The sequence below is a fragment of the Fusarium coffeatum genome, assembly GCF_003316985.1.
Source record: "Fusarium coffeatum strain FIESC_28 chromosome Unknown BRIP53273_contig_81, whole genome shotgun sequence".
NCBI classification, from domain to species: domain Eukaryota; kingdom Fungi; phylum Ascomycota; class Sordariomycetes; order Hypocreales; family Nectriaceae; genus Fusarium; species Fusarium coffeatum.
In genome coordinates, this window is record NW_022157877.1 from 66,736 (window position 1) to 88,427 (window position 21,692).

The 21,692-nt window shown below is 49.0% G+C and overlaps 11 protein-coding genes across 11 annotated transcripts; 5 read left to right on the forward strand and 6 right to left on the reverse strand.

Annotated features, from left to right (window-relative positions):
• Positions 1–145: 145 nt before the first annotated feature.
• Positions 146–1,728, reverse strand: FIESC28_03877 (uncharacterized protein; the record flags this gene model as incomplete). Its single annotated transcript, XM_031158026.1, has 2 exons — positions 146–1,548; positions 1,596–1,728. 2 exons carry the CDS (start codon positions 1,726–1,728, stop codon positions 146–148), a joined length of 1,536 nt encoding a protein of 511 aa, XP_031017885.1.
• A 171-nt stretch (positions 1,729–1,899) lies between these two features.
• FIESC28_03878 (uncharacterized protein) lies at positions 1,900–3,448 on the forward strand (the record flags this gene model as incomplete). Its single annotated transcript, XM_031158027.1, has 2 exons — positions 1,900–2,135; positions 2,227–3,448. The coding sequence occupies 2 exons, from the start codon at positions 1,900–1,902 to the stop codon at positions 3,446–3,448; spliced, it is 1,458 nt and encodes a 485-aa protein (XP_031017886.1).
• Positions 3,449–3,676: 228 nt separating this feature from the next.
• Positions 3,677–4,342, reverse strand: FIESC28_03879 (uncharacterized protein; the record flags this gene model as incomplete). The annotated part of the gene is made up of 1 exon (XM_031158028.1): positions 3,677–4,342. The coding sequence occupies one exon, from the start codon at positions 4,340–4,342 to the stop codon at positions 3,677–3,679; it is 666 nt and encodes a 221-aa protein (XP_031017887.1).
• Positions 4,343–6,181: 1,839 nt separating this feature from the next.
• Positions 6,182–6,724, reverse strand: FIESC28_03880 (uncharacterized protein; the record flags this gene model as incomplete). The annotated part of the gene is made up of 3 exons (XM_031158029.1): positions 6,182–6,364; positions 6,423–6,485; positions 6,722–6,724. 3 exons carry the CDS (start codon positions 6,722–6,724, stop codon positions 6,182–6,184), a joined length of 249 nt encoding a protein of 82 aa, XP_031017888.1.
• Positions 6,725–7,199: 475 nt separating this feature from the next.
• Positions 7,200–8,033, forward strand: FIESC28_03881 (uncharacterized protein; the record flags this gene model as incomplete). Its single annotated transcript, XM_031158030.1, has 2 exons — positions 7,200–7,264; positions 7,316–8,033. The coding sequence occupies 2 exons, from the start codon at positions 7,200–7,202 to the stop codon at positions 8,031–8,033; spliced, it is 783 nt and encodes a 260-aa protein (XP_031017889.1).
• Positions 8,034–8,996: 963 nt separating this feature from the next.
• FIESC28_03882 (uncharacterized protein) lies at positions 8,997–10,553 on the reverse strand (the record flags this gene model as incomplete). The annotated part of the gene is made up of 1 exon (XM_031158031.1): positions 8,997–10,553. The coding sequence occupies one exon, from the start codon at positions 10,551–10,553 to the stop codon at positions 8,997–8,999; it is 1,557 nt and encodes a 518-aa protein (XP_031017890.1).
• Positions 10,554–11,608: 1,055 nt separating this feature from the next.
• Positions 11,609–12,618, forward strand: FIESC28_03883 (uncharacterized protein; the record flags this gene model as incomplete). The annotated part of the gene is made up of 4 exons (XM_031158032.1): positions 11,609–11,953; positions 12,003–12,038; positions 12,089–12,486; positions 12,537–12,618. 4 exons carry the CDS (start codon positions 11,609–11,611, stop codon positions 12,616–12,618), a joined length of 861 nt encoding a protein of 286 aa, XP_031017891.1.
• Positions 12,619–13,255: 637 nt separating this feature from the next.
• Positions 13,256–14,698, forward strand: FIESC28_03884 (uncharacterized protein; the record flags this gene model as incomplete). Its single annotated transcript, XM_031158033.1, has 1 exon — positions 13,256–14,698. One exon carries the CDS (start codon positions 13,256–13,258, stop codon positions 14,696–14,698), a length of 1,443 nt encoding a protein of 480 aa, XP_031017892.1.
• A 364-nt stretch (positions 14,699–15,062) lies between these two features.
• FIESC28_03885 (uncharacterized protein) lies at positions 15,063–16,379 on the reverse strand (the record flags this gene model as incomplete). Its single annotated transcript, XM_031158034.1, has 2 exons — positions 15,063–16,236; positions 16,288–16,379. The coding sequence occupies 2 exons, from the start codon at positions 16,377–16,379 to the stop codon at positions 15,063–15,065; spliced, it is 1,266 nt and encodes a 421-aa protein (XP_031017893.1).
• Positions 16,380–17,235: 856 nt separating this feature from the next.
• Positions 17,236–18,375, forward strand: FIESC28_03886 (uncharacterized protein; the record flags this gene model as incomplete). The annotated part of the gene is made up of 4 exons (XM_031158035.1): positions 17,236–17,445; positions 17,496–17,668; positions 17,716–17,876; positions 17,924–18,375. The coding sequence occupies 4 exons, from the start codon at positions 17,236–17,238 to the stop codon at positions 18,373–18,375; spliced, it is 996 nt and encodes a 331-aa protein (XP_031017894.1).
• Positions 18,376–18,437: 62 nt separating this feature from the next.
• FIESC28_03887 (uncharacterized protein) lies at positions 18,438–20,021 on the reverse strand (the record flags this gene model as incomplete). The annotated part of the gene is made up of 3 exons (XM_031158036.1): positions 18,438–18,488; positions 18,828–19,834; positions 19,886–20,021. 3 exons carry the CDS (start codon positions 20,019–20,021, stop codon positions 18,438–18,440), a joined length of 1,194 nt encoding a protein of 397 aa, XP_031017895.1.
• Between the last annotated feature and the right edge of the window lie 1,671 nt (positions 20,022–21,692).

A 21,692-nucleotide genomic window follows, 5' to 3' on the forward strand; every position in this document is an offset into this window, starting at 1 on the left:
ATGAGCTCCTGGGGGACATGGGTATCAGTGATAGATGACGACTTATCAGACCTACGAAGCTCGAGATCCATATGCCATTCGCCTTTTATCTAGTCTAATATACAATAATGTCATAAATCATCGCTTGTGAACTCTACCAATACACTCATGCGGTCAAAGACTTCAGCTTCTCCGCCAACTGAAGCATCCTTTGATCATCCCAGTACTGTCCAATAAGTTGCAGTCCTGCTGGGAACTGACTCCCTTCTACCTGAGCTGGCACACTCACAGCTGGTAAACCTGCCAGACTTGCGGGCACCGTGAACACATCGTTCATGTATGCATCTACAGTACTTTGCTCCTTGATCTCCTCTAATCTCGGAGGGAACGTGGGTGCTGTAGGACATAGTATGAAGTCGACCTGAACAGGGCCAGTTTTGTCCTCCATACCAGTAGCCTCAGCCATGTCGCTCAGATCAAATTGCGCAGGCTCATAGAGAGGGTTATCAAGTCGGAAGACACGATCGAAATCCTTTTGCACCATTCTTCGAACCTTTTGGGCCTGGATGAAGTAGTTGTCAATGGCTTCGGAGCTGAGACTGTATGTACCGAGGAGGATTCGTCGCTTGACTTCTTCACCGAAGCCTTCACCACGGGTATCAGAGTAGAGTGTCTCACCAACTGCATCGCTGCCTTCACCACGTTTTCCGTAGCGGACACCATCGTACTTGGCAAGATTTGAATGAGCTTCCGCCGGTGCAAGGACGTAGTAAGCACAGAGCGCTTCCTTGGTGGATGGTAGTGAGATGGGTACCAATGTTGCACCCTGAGCTTCAAGAGCGGAGGCGGCAGATATCCAAGCGGCGCGAACAGAAGGATCGAGCTCATCGATGTTGTACTCGAGGGGAATGCCAATATTTAGCTTTGAAAGGTCGGGGAGACTAGATGGCGTTGTTTCAGTGCATCGGTTCCGGGATGCCGCAGGCAATGATGTTGGATCCTGGGAGTCATATTCCTCATGTATGCCTGTCTTGAAAACAAGATCATGTATCGGCTTAACATCCTTGGCCAGGAGACCAACCGTATCCAAAGAGTTCGCGTATGGAACGACGCCGAATCGAGAGATCATGCCATAGCTAGGCTTGTAGCCAACAGTCCCAGTATAAGCAGCTGGTAATCGAATTGAACCGCCAGTATCTGTTCCCAATGCGATGTCGGCATCTCCTAAGCGTACCGCAACAGCACTTCCACCAGAGCTTCCACCAGCTGATACATCATCGTCCTTGGCCAAAGGATTCTTTACTGCGCCATGAACTGAGTTTGTTGAGTGAGATCCCATACCAAACTCATCCATGTTCGTCTTTCCAACAACAGTTGCACCTCGTTTACGCAATTGACGGATGACAGTAGCCTCAAATGGTGAAGGATGAGATGAGAGGATGTTCGAGGCGCATTGTGTCGGGAACTCAGAGGTTGCAATATTATCCTTGACTGCGAGTGTAAAAGGTTTCACATCCTTACACATAAAAGGAAGAAAATCGGCGTTTGGATCCGCGGCAGCGAGTTTAGCTACAAGTGTTAGTGAAAGCCGGATAAAGATATGAGTTTATACATACTACGACCAACAAAGTGGTTGTAGCTGCTATGTGAGCGCCATTGCGTAGCCGGTAGCGCACTAACAGCGATTGGTAGGCCTCTTCTACAGTACAAAGACCTTGAGGCCGATTGTCGCACAAGAGCAGAACTCATCATGAATTTATGGTCATGAGAAGTTGCTATAATTTCGAGATGTTGAAGGTGGGGATGAGCTGCAGCTTGGTTCTAGCTTATCGATAAGAAACAGGCATCTAAGGGTCTTCGATCTTACCCATCTATTCTAAGCTTCGCAAGCTCAACAAAACATACACGGCCGGGTAAAAAATGACGACCAAAAGAGAATTCGAGGACGTCGACGAAGGCGATGCTTCCAAGCCTAAACCGAAACGATCCAAGAAGCACGGCGGCAAAGCGCGACAACATCAAAACTCCGGCATCGATCCGACCTGGGGCCAGAAATATGTCTTTGCAGATAATGAGCATGCGACTACGATTCCCGCAGGCGAAGAGTCAGAGTTCGAGGATGATACGGATGCTATGGCGTATCTGAATTCAGTTCGGTAAGGCGACCTTTGTCCCCTGCACCCCTATTGCCATTGCTGAAGACCGCGACCTTGCAGAGCTCGAATGCTGATGTGGTGAGTATAACAGACAACAAGCCGCCGGAATCCCCCATTTACTCGTTGCGCCTAAAGTCCAAATTGGACCCCAGTTACCTGCTGAACTTAGAGGCGACGACCAAGATGACGAGGATGGACCTGTCGACAGGGGCATATATAACGATGGCGTTGGCGATTCTCGAGGCTGGTACGAAGATGGCGCGTATATGGCGATGCCCGACGATGCCGATGGAGAAGGTGACTACGAAGAAGGGGAATACCCAGAAGATGAAGACGACTACGACGAAGTAGCGGCTATACGCGAAGCCTACTTTGCCTCCGTTATGGAACAGTACCTCAACCTACGAAACATCCTCCACGCCGAACCTCCCCAGAACGCCCGCTCTCGCCTCGCAAAAGCACAACTCAAAACCGAAGCTCCTGCAGACAACCAGTCCTCTGTCATAGCTACCTGGTCGCGACTCCTACGCGACACCGATCCACATCCACTTCAGGTCGCCCATATGTCTAAAGACACCACACTGCGAATCCTGCGCATTATGCTTGGCGGCAAGTTTCTTCGCCGTGGCTACACACTTCCAGAACGTACGAGTCGTTGGATATGGGCATTACTTGCGCGACTCCCAAATAAGGGTGAGCTGAACTACGCTGAGATTGGCTGGATTCGTGACCTAGGACGAAGAGCAGTCCTTCTGGGCAGAAGTTTAGCAGAGATGGCTGCGCTGAGAGATGAATTAGCAGAAGGTGGACTGGGCGCGCACGAAGCTGTTGATAGAAGCAGTAGTGACGAAGATGTCATGGCTGATCCAGAAGACCTTGAGATTGAAGGTGCTGTCAGCGCTGATGAGGACGAAGAGGATTCCACACAAGCCGAAACTGAACAGGAAGTCGACCAAGCACCCAAAGCCATGGAACCTACCACAACTTCGCCGCCAAAGCCTGATGCAGAGGAAGGTGAGATAGACGAGGACGAGGATGTGGCTATGGATATTGCATCCGACTCAGACGCCGAAGAAGGTGAGGTCGCAGCCGCAGGGCCCCAGGAGAGTCTTGAAGCAGCAAAAGAGCGACTGCTCGCCCAGCTTAAGAGCGGGCCGGTTCCAGACGACGATGATGATGCGGAGAAGGAAGCTGCCAAACAGCGATTACGGTCGAATCTTCGCGCTACTCTCAACATGATTTTGACAGTAGCTGGTGAGTTTTACGGGCAGAGAGATTTACTCGAGTTCCGCGAGCCATTCATTGGCATGTAAATTAGAGGAAATTCTGTAATAATTGTAGGTCTTTTGCGACCTTGTAATATTCCTTGTAACATACAGCAAGCCCCAGTGTGTCTTTCTAACACATAATAAATTTACAACCGCTCTGGAGCATTAATATAACCTGAACGCCGACCCAATGTTGCAAAACCCATAACATAACGCATAGTGACATGATAATGTGAAAAGACTCGGCTAGAGTCTCTCATCAGAGGTTGTGGCTTAGTTGGCCATATCCATCTCAGGGACAAGGAAATCGGCCTCGTCAAAATCTGTGCCAGAGTTTTGGTTCTCTGGAACGAAGCCCCTCAAGCCGGCGCCCTTTCGGGATACTGGAATAGCCATGACTCGGTTGCTCTGGACATCCATGGCGCGGCTTTCAACCAGTTCATCTTCCTCCTCGTCAAAGATTCGCTTGCGAGATCCATCATATGACTCAGCACTATCGTTGCTCTCTTGTGACATGGTAAGCTCGGGAATAGCATCGATGTCTGGAACCTCATCCTCCCGCTCGAAGTCAGGCTGAGTGTCGAGACCTCCAACCCTGTTGATTCCACAGAAAGGAAGAAGTTCTCGAGAGGTACCCTTGGCAGGGGCACGGGTGGCGGTGTTGATAGACTTTACAGGAGCATTGTCTGTCCACAGCTTGAAAGCGCTAGTGCCGACCGTCTTGTATCCTTCGGGGACGGACTTGCGGACTCGCATGCCAACGCTGAGGAGGTTTGCTTGGACATTGGAAGGAAGGGTAGGCTGCATAGGCTTCTCAGCTGCGGTAACTGGAGATTCAGCGGAAGTTCTTCCACTGGCATTGAAGAAAGAGGTGATTTGTCGCTGGGAGGGATCGGCTGAAGCACCAGCAAATTGGCGCTTGGTACGGGGAGTCGACATGATGGAAGGATTTGAAGAAATTTGGATGTAATTGAACGCAATGGTATGATCCAGATGGAACCAGCAGTCGATGAAATACGCAGAGATGCGATGACGTTGCAGAAGTTATTGAAGAGTAAGCAGTGGCTGTGTGGCACAAGAATCTGTAACACAGAAACAGAGTTCAATCAGTTGTAGAGTGGAGAGTGTCTAAAGACGAAATTTGGAAAGAGAAGTAAGTCTTTGTAGAGGCAAATGACGTCGCAATCCAGGAGAGAGATATCAAGGGTTCAAAAGAAGAACAAAGCAAACAGGAGAGGGGAGACTTGGATGAAACCAGTTGAAGAGAGACGCTTGTTGCCAGGGGTGAGGAAATTGGAACAGGGTCAAGAAGCGAAGGCCCCTGCTGAGGACCCTCAAAAAGTCAAAAACTGAGACGATCCTCAAAGCAGAATGAACCAGCCAATCAACTAACAAGAGTTTCTCATTGTGGAGTCCAGCTTCCCGCGTCTGAGCGTGATCTCGGCGCGCTCCTTTCGCGTAAATTGGTCAATTCAGCGCTCGTTGATTGGTTGGCTGACTCATCTGATAAGCTGGGTATCTGATCAGCGAGTGAAGAGTCTCGGCTGTGCTGGAGAGCAAGGCAGTGGCGAGAAATAACATCTACGGGCAAATTCTGGCATTTTCATGATCGACAAAGGCCAGTTAATTTGTCTATCATGAACTCAGCTCCACCTAAAATTCGCCTTCAACAGTGGAGGCATTAGTTAGGGAAATAGTCACACGAGCTTCTCACACGAGCAGCTACTACTAACATTTACACTCGATAATAGTGGAGGATATATGTACTTCTTCACGTTAAGCAATTTAAACTTTGACATGGCCGAACAGTATTAGATGGAGCTACCAAGAGGTGATGATATTAATTGGTTGAAGAAGTTGAGAATTGCAGAGGTTCAATGATCTGTCCAATCATAATCAACTATAGACAGGGCTACAATCTGTTTGGCTTAAGGCAGAATGCGGATTCCAAGCACATTTCGCGGGGTAATTGGTTCCCCAGGTCCGTTAAAGCAGACCTAACTTTAGATTCGTCTTCGAAGGAGTTGCCTCAGGCCTTTGTAGCGGACGACCATCTCCGGGTCGAGTCATCCGGCAAGTCAGCAGCTAGGCATGTTGATCGATTGAGGGGTCGAGGCCAACTATCGATGACGCCTTCCATCGCCAATCACTGTCAAGTCAATTCAACTCGACAGCAATAGAGATGGAGAGCCATTGTGAATAGTAGTCGTAGCAGATGGAGGGATTATGGCACCATGTTAATACGCAGCACGGGTGCTCTACGACAGTCACAACAATAACACAACGCAATCATCGACTAGAAGCATTCACGTCAACAAGAAAGTGATGTGGAAACCATTGTGAATTTCGCAAAAGCACAGTGACCATCCTCCGCTACCCACTGCACTCGGGTATGAAGCGATCATCAAGAAACGGTTCCACGTCCTCATGTCCAACTGGCCCATCGGGACCAGCATGGACACTCGTGTGAAGGCTTTCTCAGCTTTCCACCCATGCAGTGCTTTTTTTTCCTTCCTGCCTCCAGAAGACTCTTTGGTACAAGGCGCGTAACGGAAAAACAAAAGAGAAATGATGTGCCATGCAAGATATCCGGAGACCCCAAACGCCCCTATTCTGGGTGTTCCATCTTCTATCTGCAAAGATGTTTTTGGTGAATGTTCGCAACGTCGGCTGTTCTATCCGTCCATGTCGATGTTGTGTTTTGCAGATCCGAGATGGCCACCATGAGATGAACCGTAAGAGTCATGAGTGCCCAAGGAAATAATCGCCGCGAGGCGTTTACTTTCTTCGGAAAGAGCAGCCCTCGGTCAGACGAGCCTTACCACCGGTAGGCTGGCAGAGGACAGTGGTGCATCCCTGGCAGATGACAACGGTCTGGGCGTGAGAAAAGACGGTGGTGATGGTGAAGCAACCGGGGCACTTGACGTCCATGAAGAAGGATCGAGGGGCGGGCACGAGGGTCTAATAGTGATGTTAGATCGATTGTCGTGATGATAAAAATTTGTCCGGACTATCGTACCTTGAGCTTGTGCTTCTTAGCCTCGGCGGCCGGGGAAGGGTTCAGAAGATCAACGGCGAGAACCTGAGAGGCGGAGTGTTAGCCAGCTTGTTCCATCATCATGTATATATCCTTTGCGTTTTCCATCCATCATCGATGCTATCGTCGGGGTCGAGTTTCGTCAATTTGTAACTTTTGCCACGAGGCAGCAAGTTTTTCGAGTCGATGATTCCACCTCTTTTTCACACACGGAGTCGTTGTCCATCCATCGCTCGTAATCGATCCATCGTAAAAGGCATCAGAAAAAGGCAGTCGCTTACCATCTTGTCTGATTTTCTCGAAAATTTCTTGTCGGTGACTTGCGAGAGTGGGAAAGCTTGACGAAATCCGGCAACAGATTTGAGGCTCGCAAGGTGGGTGGGAGGAGGTAGGTAAGCGAGGAAAAGTCTGGTGGCTCTGACAACTCGCTCTTGCCTCTGGGGCGAGTTGACCAAAAAGTGGGTCTGTGCGTAGGGTTGTTGTGCCCACACACGTGATCGATCAAAGAATTCGAGCGGTGACGGCGTCTGGAGTCTGGCCAGTGTCGGTGTAACATAGCGCCGATAGAGCTTGTGAACGCTAGATGTGCTTGGTGGGGTTTATGCATTTTATGCAAATGGATTGAGCTCTGCCTGGTCCCCTATTTGGGTAGGGATGTAGAGTTGCGTCAGTTTATAGGCTGCCACTTTCAAACCGTACATATCTACTTGTTGAAAGGAGTTGATTGAAGCAATTACTTCAGCTCTATCAGTCTCCAAAATGTCTAACCCTATGGAACAGCGTATCAATGTTCCAATTGATGACCCAAATGCCGACACAGAATGGTCAGTTCTTGCTACCCCTCCATACTCCTGATAGCTCTAACCCCGCCATAGGAATGATATTCTTCGAAAGCATGGAGTTATTCCTGAGAAGCCACCTAGCCCAACTCCTATGATTGAGGAGGCTATTCTTGAAGGACGAAGATTAGCCCATGAGAACCGACTGGAAGGAAAGGACCTCGACGAGTTGGACGAGCTTGAGGATGAAGAAGAGGAAGCTTTCCTAGAGCAATATCGCCAAAAGCGCATGGCCGAGTTCAACAGTTTGCAAAAGAAGGCCAAGCATGGAACCGTATATCCTCTTTCGAAACCCGAATATCAGCGCGAAGTCACCGACGCATCACAAAATGGACCGGTCTTCGTCAACCTTACATCTGGCATGGGAACAAATATTGAGTCTCGAGTTTTGACCGAGCTATGGAGACAAGCAGCTCAAGAGTACGGCGAAATCAAGTTTTGCGAAATCCGAGCCAGCCAAGCTATCGAGAACTACCCCGACCGAAACTGCCCAACGATTCTGGTCTACAACAAGGGGGATATTGTCAAGCAGATTGTGACACTTGCAACTATTGGAGGTGTTCGAACGGGTATGACACAAGTTGATAACCTCCTGGTTGAGGTTGGTGCTGTTCCCGACTCGGATATGCGTGTTGTCAAGAGGAGACAGGCTGCTGAGGATGCTGCCGAGGACCGCCTGGCAGGCAAGACTATCAAGACAGGAACTGCTGGAAGATCACGAAACGTCGACAGTGATGACGATGACTGGGACTAAGCTCCGATTTAGTTCTACAAATGTCTTTGACCAAGTTGGTCGCTCGTATGGTCGGCGAGGGATGCGACGTTCAGCTATTTGCTATCTTATGCTGAAGCGCCGCTTTGCACCTTCTATGGTTCTAGCCAGGTTTCACAGAGACAGCAAATGCGATAGAACCTATACGGTTGCTCACCGGCCTGGGTCATATGTCTCTGAGGAAGGACATGTCCTTGTAAAGACCAGACATTGATGGAGGAGAGTATGCGACAAAGGTTCAGCGAGATTGTCGCTCACAACCTGACTCGCCATTACCAACGAGTACGATTCTGGCCATTCCCCAAAAGGTGCAGACGAATGTGTATATACCAATAAGAAGTTTCCACAAAGCACATGCCTGACTAGGCCTCTTGAATGGTGTGGTGAAGGGGAATTCAATACAGGCCTTCCGGGCAATGAGAGAAACGTTGGCTGTATGGTTTTGATCAGATCGATATACCAGTATTAATGCCAACATGACACAACTCACATTAATTCAGTACAAGTCAAGAAACACCCAAATCTTTCATCAAATTGCACTCTTTTTGCTGCTATCGTAAGAAGAAAAGATCCGTAGACTTTGCGCGCTCACTACTACGTTTCACCTCAAGCGATACAGATTGTGTGCGCCTACATGCATTTCAGCCAGGGTCATTACCATGGTTCTAACACACCTGTGTCGTCTTACAGCATGAATGTCAAATATTGTGGTTATGCATGTCTCATAAGGTCCGATGACAGACCAGGACTGAGTATCGCAGCCGTGTAAGTGAGTTGTACCACGTTTTATAAGGCCATGTCCATCCACCCTATGTACCATAGTCACTGCACCAGAGAACACAACCACAAAAATGACAGTGAAGTAATCTGGGAAGAAGAAGACAATCCAAGGTATCATTCATACGCTCATCAATCTGCTTGTACTATATATAACGCCATATTCCCTTATGCTTGCTGATTTTCATCGACTGTTACAGGAACAAGATTTCCTTTCGGCAGACCCCAACTACTCTTGTCCAGCTCTTCCGGTCCGCATCGCCATGAGCAACCTCGACGGATGAAAGGTATCATCCTCTCACCTTCTACCATACTCAGCGGTGTCACCCGCAGGGCAGACGAGTCCTCGTGGCTGACCTTCTTACAGGTGCGAACCTCGCGCCACTCGACCCATTCGACAGTAGGGATAACCATCATCTTTCGACAATGTGAGCAAGTCCACCCACCGGCATCCTTTTGTCGCTGTGCACGCTCTAGTAGCCTCCTTAGATGGTTGAGACCCTCTGGGATGTAAAATGGCATTTCTGAAAGTTGAGTACTGGAATAGCATGCTCTTAGGGCAGTCTCGAGAAGACTTGGCACGCGGCTTGCTCCTTGCAAGCGTTGAGACTCTGTCATGGATGAGACGGAGGATGACGGTGAGAACTCGGGTTCTCCTTCGTCAACAGGCAAAATGAGTTCCCTGTGATCTGTTGGGAATCTGAATTCTGAAAAGATACGGCCCGCGGTATCCGACAACTGTGAAGGGGACCGGCCTAACGCTCGACTGACCAGATTTGGTACGGATGAGATTTCACCCTCTGTGTGAGAGAAGAGCACGTTATCTGATTTGTCCTCAGTGTCTTGCAGTGTTCGGTTTGGTTGCCAGAAAGGATTGGGATGCACAACAAGTGTGTCAAGTTTGCTGTCTGATGCGAATAGGTCTAATAACTCAACAGGCAGGTGTCTCAAACGGTTTTGTGACACGTTGAGCTCCTTGAGATGCTGAAGCTTTCCGATACTAGGAGGAATCTCAGTGAGTTTGTTGTGGCGGAGACTGAGGATAGTGAGATATGTCAAGTCGAACATGGCACCAGGAACCCGTGTTAGCCGGTTCTGTGCCATGTAGATCTTGAGCTCCGGGTCCTTTTGCTCGAATGCGACATCCTTAGTGACGATGGGAATGCAGGAAAACTGCGACAAAGGACTGATGGTATCGTTGGAGACGTCTTCCAGCCCCATTGACCAAAAGTCGACTGTCTCTTCCCCCGCGTCAAGACAGGCACGAACCTTATCGCGAGCAACTTGCTCAGCCCTTGAGATGCGGCGCACAACGCGATCAAGCTGAGGCAGTTTGGGCTTTGGATTCTCAGGTACGGGACCTAGCATATCGTCACTCTCATTCCCATCGCTGCCGAGATAGACACCACTGTCTGCTTGTCGCGTCCATTGACGCCTCTGCTTGGGAACGTGAATCTCACTGAAAGTAGAGTCTGATGAAGTAGGATGCTGTTGAAACCAAGAACCAATATATCTCTTCTTTCTCCTGCCCTCTACATAATTGTCCAGTGCGGGATCATCGTCACTGGAGAATATGGCGGGATCACTTGAGTTGTTGAAGCCCGAAGACGGCGCGTGCTTGGAGCCGGCATTGCGGACGCGTTTCCGAGGGTTATTGCTGAAAGTCTGCGATTGCTCGTCCCAAGAAACAGCAGGGAGACGAGGGAGTGAAGGTTCCTCAGACATTGAAGTGATCTGATTGATAAAATAGGTAAAAACGAAATTTGAACTGGGGCTTTACACAAGCATAAAAGATAATTTTAAAATGATGCAGAAATTCAAACCTGACCTTGTCCAACGCGACTCGGCTCAGAAGAGGATGCAGAGTGACGATGGAGGAGAAGTCTAACGTAGGTTAGTCCAGTGCCCGACGGTTACAGGGTTCGAATGACCCCACTGACGCACTAAAGATGCCATGCACCCTCCAATTACTGGGTGTGCACGTGCCATTACCAGCCACCCGTCCCTTAACCTGTCAGTGATTTCAGGGTCTGAACCTGAGATTATCCATGAATTAACACAGCATGATAAGATCAGATAACAGCAATATGAAACTCTTCTGGAAAAAAAGGAAAGAAACCCTCAGGCTTGGCTACTTTAGCTGCGGTTTGCTATACGGATGATGAGTTGAACACTGCATATTGTGCAAGACATAGCCTGCGGTTGCAGAACACGTCTTCATACTGATAGGTAGGTAGTCTAACTTAGGTAGATATTCAACACTGACGACCCAATAGCCAACGCTTTCATTTTTAGAGTTCAATCGAGATCCATCGAATCATGAAAGACGTAGTTTCTACTAAAATAACAGCACTTGTATGTAACACAACCCATTGTACAGGCCCAGTAGTATGGTAAGAACAAGAAGAGCAGCAGACGGTATATAACGAGGTGCCGCCATCACAAGAGTATGTACGCGACAAATTCCAGAGGCTCATGGTCAAGCTTATTCTAGCGACCTCCATAGTGTACCGTGCTATTGTAATTCAGAGCTTCAACAACATAGATTCGAGCTAGAACCCACACTTCGTATGGACTACAAAAAAGAACATGAATTAGCCAGTTTCAACTTGACTTCCCATGTACATGTTGCTTGTTGTCTTCAGCTAGTCAAGGTTTAGGGTAATCAGCTTGCCAAGAGCAGAGGAGGTACAGGCAGTTCATGGACAGCTTCGCAATTTGATATGCCGCTAAACTCCACTTGGCCTTAACACGACCATCATTGGACAAACTTTCACCCAATGTCCAACAATCGAAAGCAAGCGCACGACGTACCTTTATCTACCAGCAACATCATCCGCTACCTTTTGATCTTTGCTCTTCCACTTGTTCTTCTCATCGCCTGGAACCAATTCTTCGGTGCTGCCAAAGTGAAGAAAACAGCAGAAGCAAACATGTCTTCAGCAAGAATCGCCCCGCTCGTTTTCCCTGCGGCATCCCGCCACACAGCTACAGTTATCTTCGTTCACGGCCTCGGTGACACTGGCCATGGCTGGGCAAGTGCTGTCGAGAACTGGCGTCGAAGACAGAGACTGGATGAGGTCAAGTTCATTCTGCCTCATGCTCCTCAAATCCCTATCAGCGTGGTGAGTTTAGAAACATGATACTTCTCTAGACCTAGACTAACACGAATAGAACATGGGAATGAGAATGCCTGGATGGTTTGATATCGTATGCTCCCTTTTTCAACTCTTATGGAGAAAAAACCTAACACAGTGTAGAAACAACTTGGAGGAGATGTCGACTCTCTCATCCGCAACGAGGACGCTGAGGGCATCAAGCGCAGCCAACAGTACTTCCACGAGCTCATTCAAGAAGAGATCAACTCTGGCATCTCTCCTGAGCGCATTGTTCTCGGTGGCTTCTCTCAGGGTGGTGCCATGTCTCTCCTTGCTGGTCTTACTTGCACAAGCAAGCTGGGTGGTATCATTGGACTCTCCTCTTGGTTGCTCCTGTCCAAGACCTTTGCCGACATGGTCAAGCCCACAGATGCCAACCGCCAGACTCCTGTCATGATGTTCCACGGTGAAGAGGACCCTATTGTCCCTTGCGAGCGTGGTAAGCTGAGCGCCGACCTTCTCAAGGGACTTGGCTACGACGTTTCATGGAAGACCTACCCGTAAGTTGACACATATTTGCCTTTGAAGAGTTGTATACTGACATTAATAGTGGTATGGGACACTCTGCTGTTCTTGAGGAGCTTGATGAGGTCGAGGCGTTCCTGAGAAAGCAACTACCCCCTCAAAACTAGAGCACTTAGAAAACAGTTCCTAGATAGTATAGACTTGCAAGAGCCAGTGCTAAATTAAAAGAATAAAAGAAAAGAAAATAGACATGATATTGAGAACTACACTTTCTATGATTTGAGACTGCTCATCACATTGTACTGCCACGAGCTGGGAAAAGACCAATCGTATTTGCCTGTCTCCCTCTTCAAACCTCGTGATGTTAAAAAAGTTGCCCGCCTAAATGAAACTGAAATTCCCCGTATGGACAAGATGCCCGATATTCCATCTGACGCCCGCCAAAATGACGTGCGCTCCACCACTGGCTGGGCACCTTTCAATGGCCGCCGCGTAGAGGTGCATGATACGGCCGGGCCACCGAGTGCCCTATCGCTTACAAGTAGCAGCGCTGGAGGCTTCCATGAGTGGGGGACTCTGCAGCGACAGACCCTTGATCCCGGACAGTCTTCTCCAACGTTCGCCAACCGATCGAAACCTTTGGGTGGAATCAAACAACTTTGTTCGATACCCGACACTTTTTTTCTTAATTGACGCACCTTGTTTATGCCTTCGACAGGCCCGCTGTAATATCTTCGTCTGTGTTGCTAAACATCCCCATTACCATCCGAGCTACACCGATGATCTTCCAAAAAGTAAACAAACATGGCTTCTGAAGCATCGCGTCCAGTGTCACCGACACCTTCACAGCTACCGCCTGTCCCCGGATCGCCCGTCTATTCTCTTGCATCGACCGCGAACCCTCTATCTTCATTCAACCTACCACTCCCGCCACCTCCCCGATCTTCACATGCTGTCCTCACAAAAGCCGACCTTGAAAACTCTCAGCAAGCTTATTCCGATCTCGTCGCCTCAGCAAAGTCATACCGTCTCGCTCTTGCTGCGCTATCAACCGCTGCCTCAACATTCGGTTCAGCGCTCGAAGCATGTGCCAGATTAAAAGAGGCTCGCGCTGAGCCTATTGGCCCTTCTGGATCGACAAACATGACGGCTAGCTTCTCGACCAAGGGCTCCTGCACCGCTGATATGCTCATGTCCGCTTCTGGAGTGCATCACCTAGTAGCAAACCACCAACAGATTCTCTCCGAGACCGTATACCGATCCTTCGAAGTGCCGCTTCTCCATGACCTGGACAAGTGGCAGACCGTTATTGACGATGAGGAGGAGACGTACAAGCACAATATCAAAGCCCAAACCCGAGAGATCAAACGATTGGAAAAAGAGGGCATGAAACTACACAAACAGCGAAGACGAGATGTTGGACGATTTAGAGCCCATTTGGTAGACTTGACTACGAAATTGGACGGGTTGACGACGCTACATGCCGATCATGCACGAACGCTACTGAGAGAAAGTCAAGAAACAAGTGGTAGAATTGTTGATGCAAGCTGTAGTCTGGTACGTGCAGAGGTGGACATTTTCGAAAGTCTCGCAAGGAAAGGCTGGAGCGGAGGCGGTCTGGACGACCTCCTGGAGAAGGGCCAAGATTTATTCGCAACAGAGGAAGACAACACAACCCTGGGTAGTGTCGGTAGTGGCGACACGCCAAAGCTCTTTTCTATCCTCCCACCGAAAAGCATACTTGCCGATTCAGGAGCAGAGGCATCGAGGAGTTACACTAGAGGCGATAGTCTCCTGATGGATACGGAACGTTATCAGTCTCTAGCTGCATTGGCCTCAGATATGCGACCCAGCGGTGGAGGGGGCGGCGATACTGACAGCGTCTTCTCGACAGACTTCAATAAGCCTCGAAACGCAAGACCGTTTTCACCACAGCCTATTCGGCGGATTCCAACAGACGTGACCTACGACTCGCTAAGTGGTCGGGCAAACGAAGACGACGAGTTAGATAGATCGGAATTTCTTCTTCCTGTGGCGGAAGCAGATGTTGGACCTGAGGAGACGCAAAACGGAGACAGACAGTGTGATGATCCAGAACATGATATTGCTGTGGAGCAAGAGGAGGAACCAAGAGGGCGATCCGCGTCGCCTGCTTCAGTGAAGAAAAGGCCAAAGTCACCAGGACTTATCACAGACGCAAGCTCGGCGGCTGCGTGGAGCGGTGACGAAGATAGAAGTCCAAGTTAACTGGATGGATGACGGAATTACAGAATTACGATCGTGCTGGGTTATCATATACAAGGGCGTTTATGTGGGAATTTTGAACAGACATCCTCTTTACAGAGGCAGCAATAGATTTGCAGGACTTTACTCCTGATTGATAGTATACAAGCATTATGCGGATCTTCCAACCCTCCATGTCTATTAATTATGCGACTAAACCAAGTGGTACCATTCCATAACACGCCTGACGCCATGACCGCTGTTACGCCTGGTCAATGATCAAATTCTTCGTCTCTCGTACATCCTGGCTCTGCTGCCCATTGATGCTGTCGCCCTATTGGACTGTGCGTCCTCTATATCTTGGCTCACACTGCCGATTAGATGTCCTCTAGTCGTCCTTGTCGGCGTTGAGCACATCACCCCCAAACAGTCCAATAGTAGCATCCAGCCACCAGATGAGCTTCCAGTATAGGCTTGCCTTGCTCCAGTCAAACTCGCCAGTCTCGGTTCGGGGGACCTCATTACCAATCATGCTACCGCCAAACCACTTAACGAAAGGAATGGCATTGATCACCCGCTGCATCATGGTCTGCTGAGGTAGAAGAGCTTGTTCAGCGGGAAGAATGGTAGCACGGCGGGCAGTAGGAATTCGACGACAGAATACACTGTCTTCATCACGAATCTCCATAGGCTCGATGCTTGACGTGGTGGCTTGAGGGAGAGGGATCGGTTCGATAATTGTAGCGGTAGAAGCGTGCGAGTTGCTGATGGTTCCAGTATCCATGGTAAGGCTAGATGTTTGCGAATGAGGTGGTGAAAGGTCGAGGAGACGGCTGTTGAACGATGTAGGACCACTAAATGGGTTCTTTCGAGCATTTGTGATGGGGACGGCGGCCGGCATGCTCTGTGATCGGTTGTGCTCGGGGACAGCAGCATCAATATCAGGGCAAGCCTCATCCTTGGCAGGAGGAACTCCTCGGTATGGCTCAGCGTAGACAAGATGTCCCAGGATTCTTTGAGGGCTGGCAAAAGTTGCAGCTTCAGCAGCTTCTCTGCTCTCGAATGTGACCTTGACCCAATGATCTCCACCGTCCGCACGGTTCACCATGGCTCGCTCATCGGCTGTGAGGTTACGGCGTCGCGTGAACGCAGGATCGCGTAATTCGGACTTGTATCGACGTTGACTGGCAGGGGGTTCGCGAGGATAGTCCTCCAAGATCGCGCCAGCGAGGGATTCGTAATGGGAGATGGCAGCATACTGCTGGGTGTACGATCGGTAGCCGCGAAGGATAAGCTCGACAGGTGTAGAAGTCACAGGTCGTTGGGTAGCAACCTCCTCCTGCATCATACCGCTGCTCTTACGCTGGACAGTCTGAGCAGGGGCCGCAGCCGCTTGGTTCGATACCCAGTCACCGAAGAGCTTATCCGCAGCAGCTAGTGTAGGGTTTTCGCGACTACGAGCTGGTGTTCCGGTACGCGATCGCGAGCGACGGGTTGATTTACCGAACGAGCCAGACTCGGCGGCGCTGCGACGTGATCGGGCAGCTTGAGGAGCATCTTGTCTAATGCGCGTCACGTTAGTCCTGTTTTGATGCAAAGGAGAAGGGACATACGGATTGAAGTACATGGCATAAGGTCGCTTGATGCCATCGTCGCCAACGTAACACTCGTCATCTGGGACGTTATGAAGAATAAGAGGAGCCATGATGAATATGGAAATAAATAAAGAGACTCAAGCACCACAGGCAGGGACGTGTCTGATGGATGGGCCGTACAAGATGGCGTGGGAGATACGAGCCCGATGTGGCGATGGTTGTCGAATGACAAAAGAGGTTGAAGATGATGGTTGAAGATCTGCTCTTTCTTTCACATGAGATGCTTTGCCCTGCCCTTGTCGAGCAGTTTCTGAAGTTGACTTTTTGGCGGGCTAATCTGGCAGTTGCACCCAGCAACGGACCACTGAAGGTAGCTCTTTCTGTTTAGTTGTGGGGCAGTTTATCCGGTTCCGTTGGAGCTTGAGCTTTCCAAACTTTTAGCAATTATGAATTTCTTTTATGCAGCACTGTTCATTGAGGTATCGTTTGTGTAAAGCTTGACGGCTTCTTTATAGTGAGCCTCAATTAAATATACTTTATTTGCAATTTCCATTTTGTAGCTGAAGAGGCTATATGAGCAGTTGACACTGACAAGTGCACACTATGGATAGGACGACTACTATAAGTCGCCTGCATAATTCTTAACTTACAATACTCTTCATGTCCAATCATTGACTCTTATAACCATTCAGAAGTTAACAATCAACTCAAAGTCTCATTAGCACAGACCTCGCCAATCATTTCGCCAATCTCTCCACTGCCGGTAGTCCAAGACCAAAACATCCCATGATTGTGTTTATCATGATGAGCTGATTCAGCATCAACCTCAGCTGAGGAGATCCACTGGCGGATAACTCGGAAGGGATATTCGGATATACAACTACGTATGTCGATGAACTCGTGTCAATAACTCCTTGAGGCTATCGCCAACTTGTAAAGAGACGCTGTAGAGCCACTCAGTTCATTATGCCTCCACTCATATCCTATCGAGCCTTGATCGGCTTCGTTGCCGTTGCTGTGTCTGCCATTGCTCTGTTTGGTGCATCACCACTTGAAGCATTCTCGTCAACATTGCAAAAAGCAGGAGTTGATTGGTACAAGACACAAAAGAACACGACTGTCTCATCAGCTACTTCAGCTACAAGAACCCCCGTCTACTTTTTCAGTCACGGTGGCGTAAGTTTGTCCTTGTGATGCTGAAAACAGACTCACTAACAAACTTGAAGCCCGATGTTCAATATAACACAAAGCACCCTGTGTATCCAGTCCTTCAGCAGATTGGTAAAGAGATCACCCAGAAAGTCAAACCGAAGGCCGTAGTCGTCTTCTCGGCGCATTGGATGGGAGAAAAGGATACTATCCATATCAACAATGAAGTCGATACTGACCTGATCTATGAGTATGTCGTATCACAAATAACTTGGGCCTCTGTTAACATCCAGTCAGTTTCTATGGCTTCCCCGAACACTTCTACGAGGCCAAGTACCCAAGCAAAGGAAGTCCTGAGCTTGCAAGCAAGATCATGGTGATGCTTTCAGAGGCGGGGATTCAATCCTATGGAATGAAGCGAGGTCTTGACCACGGTGTATTCTCTGGCTTTCACGTTGGTACGTTTGCCGGGCATACAATTGCTAGATGAACTAACAACTCGCAGCTTTCAACCCAGAGACCAATCCTCTCAATGTCCCGCTGGTCCAGGTCTCTCTTTTCAAGAGCGAAGATCCTCATGCCCATTATGCGTTGGGCCGCGCCGTGTCTGCACTTCGAGACGAGGGAATCGTCATCATCGGTGCTGGAATGTCAGTCCACAACTTGCGTGACATGCACCACATGTTTGAGGGTAACACTGAGCCACTCCCATACGTGGTGAGTTTCGACAACGCCCTCAAGGAGGCCGTTGAGGCCGACCCTGCCGTCCGAAAGGAAAAGATGGCAGCAGTTTGCAAAAGAGGAGACGCAAAGCAAGCACACCCTTTCATGGATCATCTCATGCCCGTCTTCATTGCTGTGGGCGCTGCTGGTGAGGATAAGGGGAAGCAAACTTGGACATTGCACGAGGGTAGCTTCGGCTGGTCGCAATATCGTTTCGGTGATGTCCCTTCGTAGGACTCTGTGCCTCAAGCCTTTGTGTAGAGTCAAAGTGTAGCACAAAGTATTGAGGCCAGAATTCAGAGCGACACGGATCGCTTCTTATATGATAACATCTCTGAAGGAAGACCCTACGTTCGATTTAGGTAGCCAACAGAACGCCATTTCAATAACACAACACCACATGTAGTGTTGCAATGTCTTTTCGTCCAGTAAGGTTACCAAAGGATTGAATCCGAGGCCATCCCATCCTTATCAGCCACGTCACAGTTGATGCAAGCCGCCTTGCACCGATACTTTAATTGGTGTCTAGCCTCGTTTAACTAATTACACTTTTTCTCGCATGAACTGCCATGACTCACAAGTGTGCCCTATTGAGAGCCCGAAACGGTCTATTTCATTGATATACCTGCTCCTTTCACCAAATCTCCTTTGTTGTAAAACTCTACGCTCGGTAGCATCTCACTCACAACCCATCTTGCTGTCTGGGAGTGAAGCGAACCGTAGCCGAAGGGCTCATGGGTCTTTTCCTTTCTCATTCTTCCATCACCAATGTCAAGGTTACCCATGGCATCAATTAGCACTCCAGCAGATGGTTCCTCTAAGCCGTCGCCACGGACAAACGAGGAGTACCCTTCGCAGAGTGCCTGGAACACCACGACTTGATCCTGAAGATGAACGTCTACTTGGCCCCCAACCTCTATCTCTTCAAACAGACCTTGGCAGACCTGTTTCGACACCTGTTCCGTGAATCGATCCCTGTTCTTGGTCTTCTTCGGCAGCGAACCGAGCCAGTCATGTCCCCGTCGAATTCCCGATATGGAATGAGCGACAAGGAGTATGTACCACCGTGAATCCAGGTTCGTGTCTTCAGTAAGCTTGAAATGGATTTCGGTCCCTGGGAACAGGGTTTCTAGATCATTTGTTAGTGATGCCTGGAGCTTCTCATGCACGCTACCAGGCACCACAATGCTGACATCGACAGACTTGACCTCGTAGGACTCGGGGTATTTTTGTGGCTCGGGGGCTTTGTATTGTAGGCGTTGACCAATTTTCAATGGGTGAAATTTCAGACTGATTTGCCCTCTTGACTGGGGCCCACTGCTCCATCCACGATGGTCGAGTGTTCTTTCTACTTGGATACCAAACCGCTCTTCTAGTGTTGGCAAAAGGATCTGATCCAAATATTCGAAACTCAGGGAAAAGGAAACATTTGTTCCGCCGGAAATCTGAAGCTCGACTGGTTCCTCGGAGTCATTTCCCGCAAAGACAAGGAATGGAAGAATAGCCTGGAGTATGAGGAGGGTACTCGCAGACCCCGATTCTGCAGATACTTTGATGTTGCGTTGGTATAGTTCCGTGGGTTTTCGTTTTGGTGCGAAAATAACAGTCTTAGAACCTATACTTAGGCCATCGACATCGGCATCTGTTATCTCTGCCAGGTACTGGATGCTGGTAATATGCTGGCTTTTGAGACCTGGAGGATATTAGCTGATGATCAAGCATCGAGCATATAATCATCACTCACCACCGCCACGATCACGATTCCCTCGCACATTGGTGATGGTAACCGCTTGTCCGGTTAAGGCAGCTATGGCGATGGCGACTCTCACAACTTGGCCACCTCCTTCGCCTGTTCTTCCATCTAGTTCCACAGGCTTCATCTTGGTGCCTGCCTTGAGATGGTGGGAGGCTTTGTGGCAAAGAAGACTTGATAGGTTGAAGTGTCGCTGTAGAAGGTGTACTCGGAGAGAAGGTTTAACTCCGACTTTGTACCACAGTGAAAACAGCGTAAATGAGATCGAGAGACTGTCTGCTGACCAGATTTATATGGTGTTGATGGGTTTTCGCAGCACAGGTGCTGTGACTCATTTGCCGAAGGAGCTACCAGCGGCGCATGACTACCTAGGCAACGAAGCTCTTGCTGGAGGTTAAATCGAGAACAAAATATCAAATCTCCGCGATTGACTCAAATTATTTCGTTTTACTGAAAGAAAGCTGCGCCAAGGAGGCGGCTGATAGCATGTGTCCTCAGCAATTCGCTGATTTCTAAGCCGGTATTGCCGACGCCGAGCTGACTGCTTTCGTCTGTTCTCGTATTCAGCTATGACACTCTGAAAAGAACATAAATAAGAAGGCTTGATTCCCCGACCTTCTTGCCCTTTGTTGGTGTCTTGTGTTTGGCTGTAGGAGGGAAGTTCAGCTATCCACTTGAACTCACAAGACCCCCGGACGACCGATGGAGTGGGGCCGTTTTGAGAACTGAAGCCGGGGCTCCTAGACGGCTTGACCCCGGACAAGGAAGGACGGTCGGTCGATCCAAGTGGCTTGTCGTCAAATGCGCCAAAATGAACACTCGTTTGCTATTCCTTGTTCCCCCTATTTCGACTGCTTGACTGCTTGACTTCTCGGACTCTTTCAAGTTTTCTCTCATCTTCAGCTTGGTTTTCCCTTACTTTCTGTTCTATTTGCCTCATCAGTTGTGTTGCTTCGACTGCATAGTCCCAACAATATGCAACATCCCACTTACACGATGCCGGCATCCCCATGTGTTTACTCAGCCTCATATGCTGATCTGTCTAGTTTCAGATACGATTGGGTGTCGATACATATTATCGCCACGCCGAAGACATGCTGTGGCAACTGACCTATCATCGTTCTCAATTGGAACCTGGGAGAATGATCAATTGTCTAGGAATTTTTTCTACACTGCCTCACCTTGACGAATCATTGCGTAAACCCACTGTCAAGGTGCTTGGCCTGGCTTGCGCAAGACGAGGGCTGGGATATAAGAGAAGAAAGGCAACTGATCAAAGGATTAAAAGAGTGTACAGTAGCATTCAAACTCAATAACTGATCTAGCCTATAAACGCACTTCACCCTCCCTCGTTTCAGATATATCTACCGGCAGACAACCCTGACAGACAAAGGAGATCCTTCAAGCTCAGACAATTTAGGAGCAAACCATCGCATCTCAAACACATCTTGGAAAAGAAATCAGAAACATTATCCCTCATTGAACAGGCATAAACTCCATCGTTCATTCATTCTTAAAAGCGTTAGCTCCAATCTTTGTTGTATCCTTCTTTCCTTTTCTCTTCTCTTTCTTTTTTTTGTTTTCCGTCTATCATGCAACCGCCCGATGCAAGAAACCTACCTGCGCCTGCCGTGGCTCCTTCCCAATTGTTCTATCGCTAACCTGTCTGCGCTTGCCAGCAGCGGGGGATGCCTGCCCTTCGGATGACGTTTGCGGAAGGAATGCATCGGGGAAGCTGGCATGGCTTCGATTAGAAGGGACGACCCAAGTGGGAAGGAACCTTCTGCTTACCTTTCAC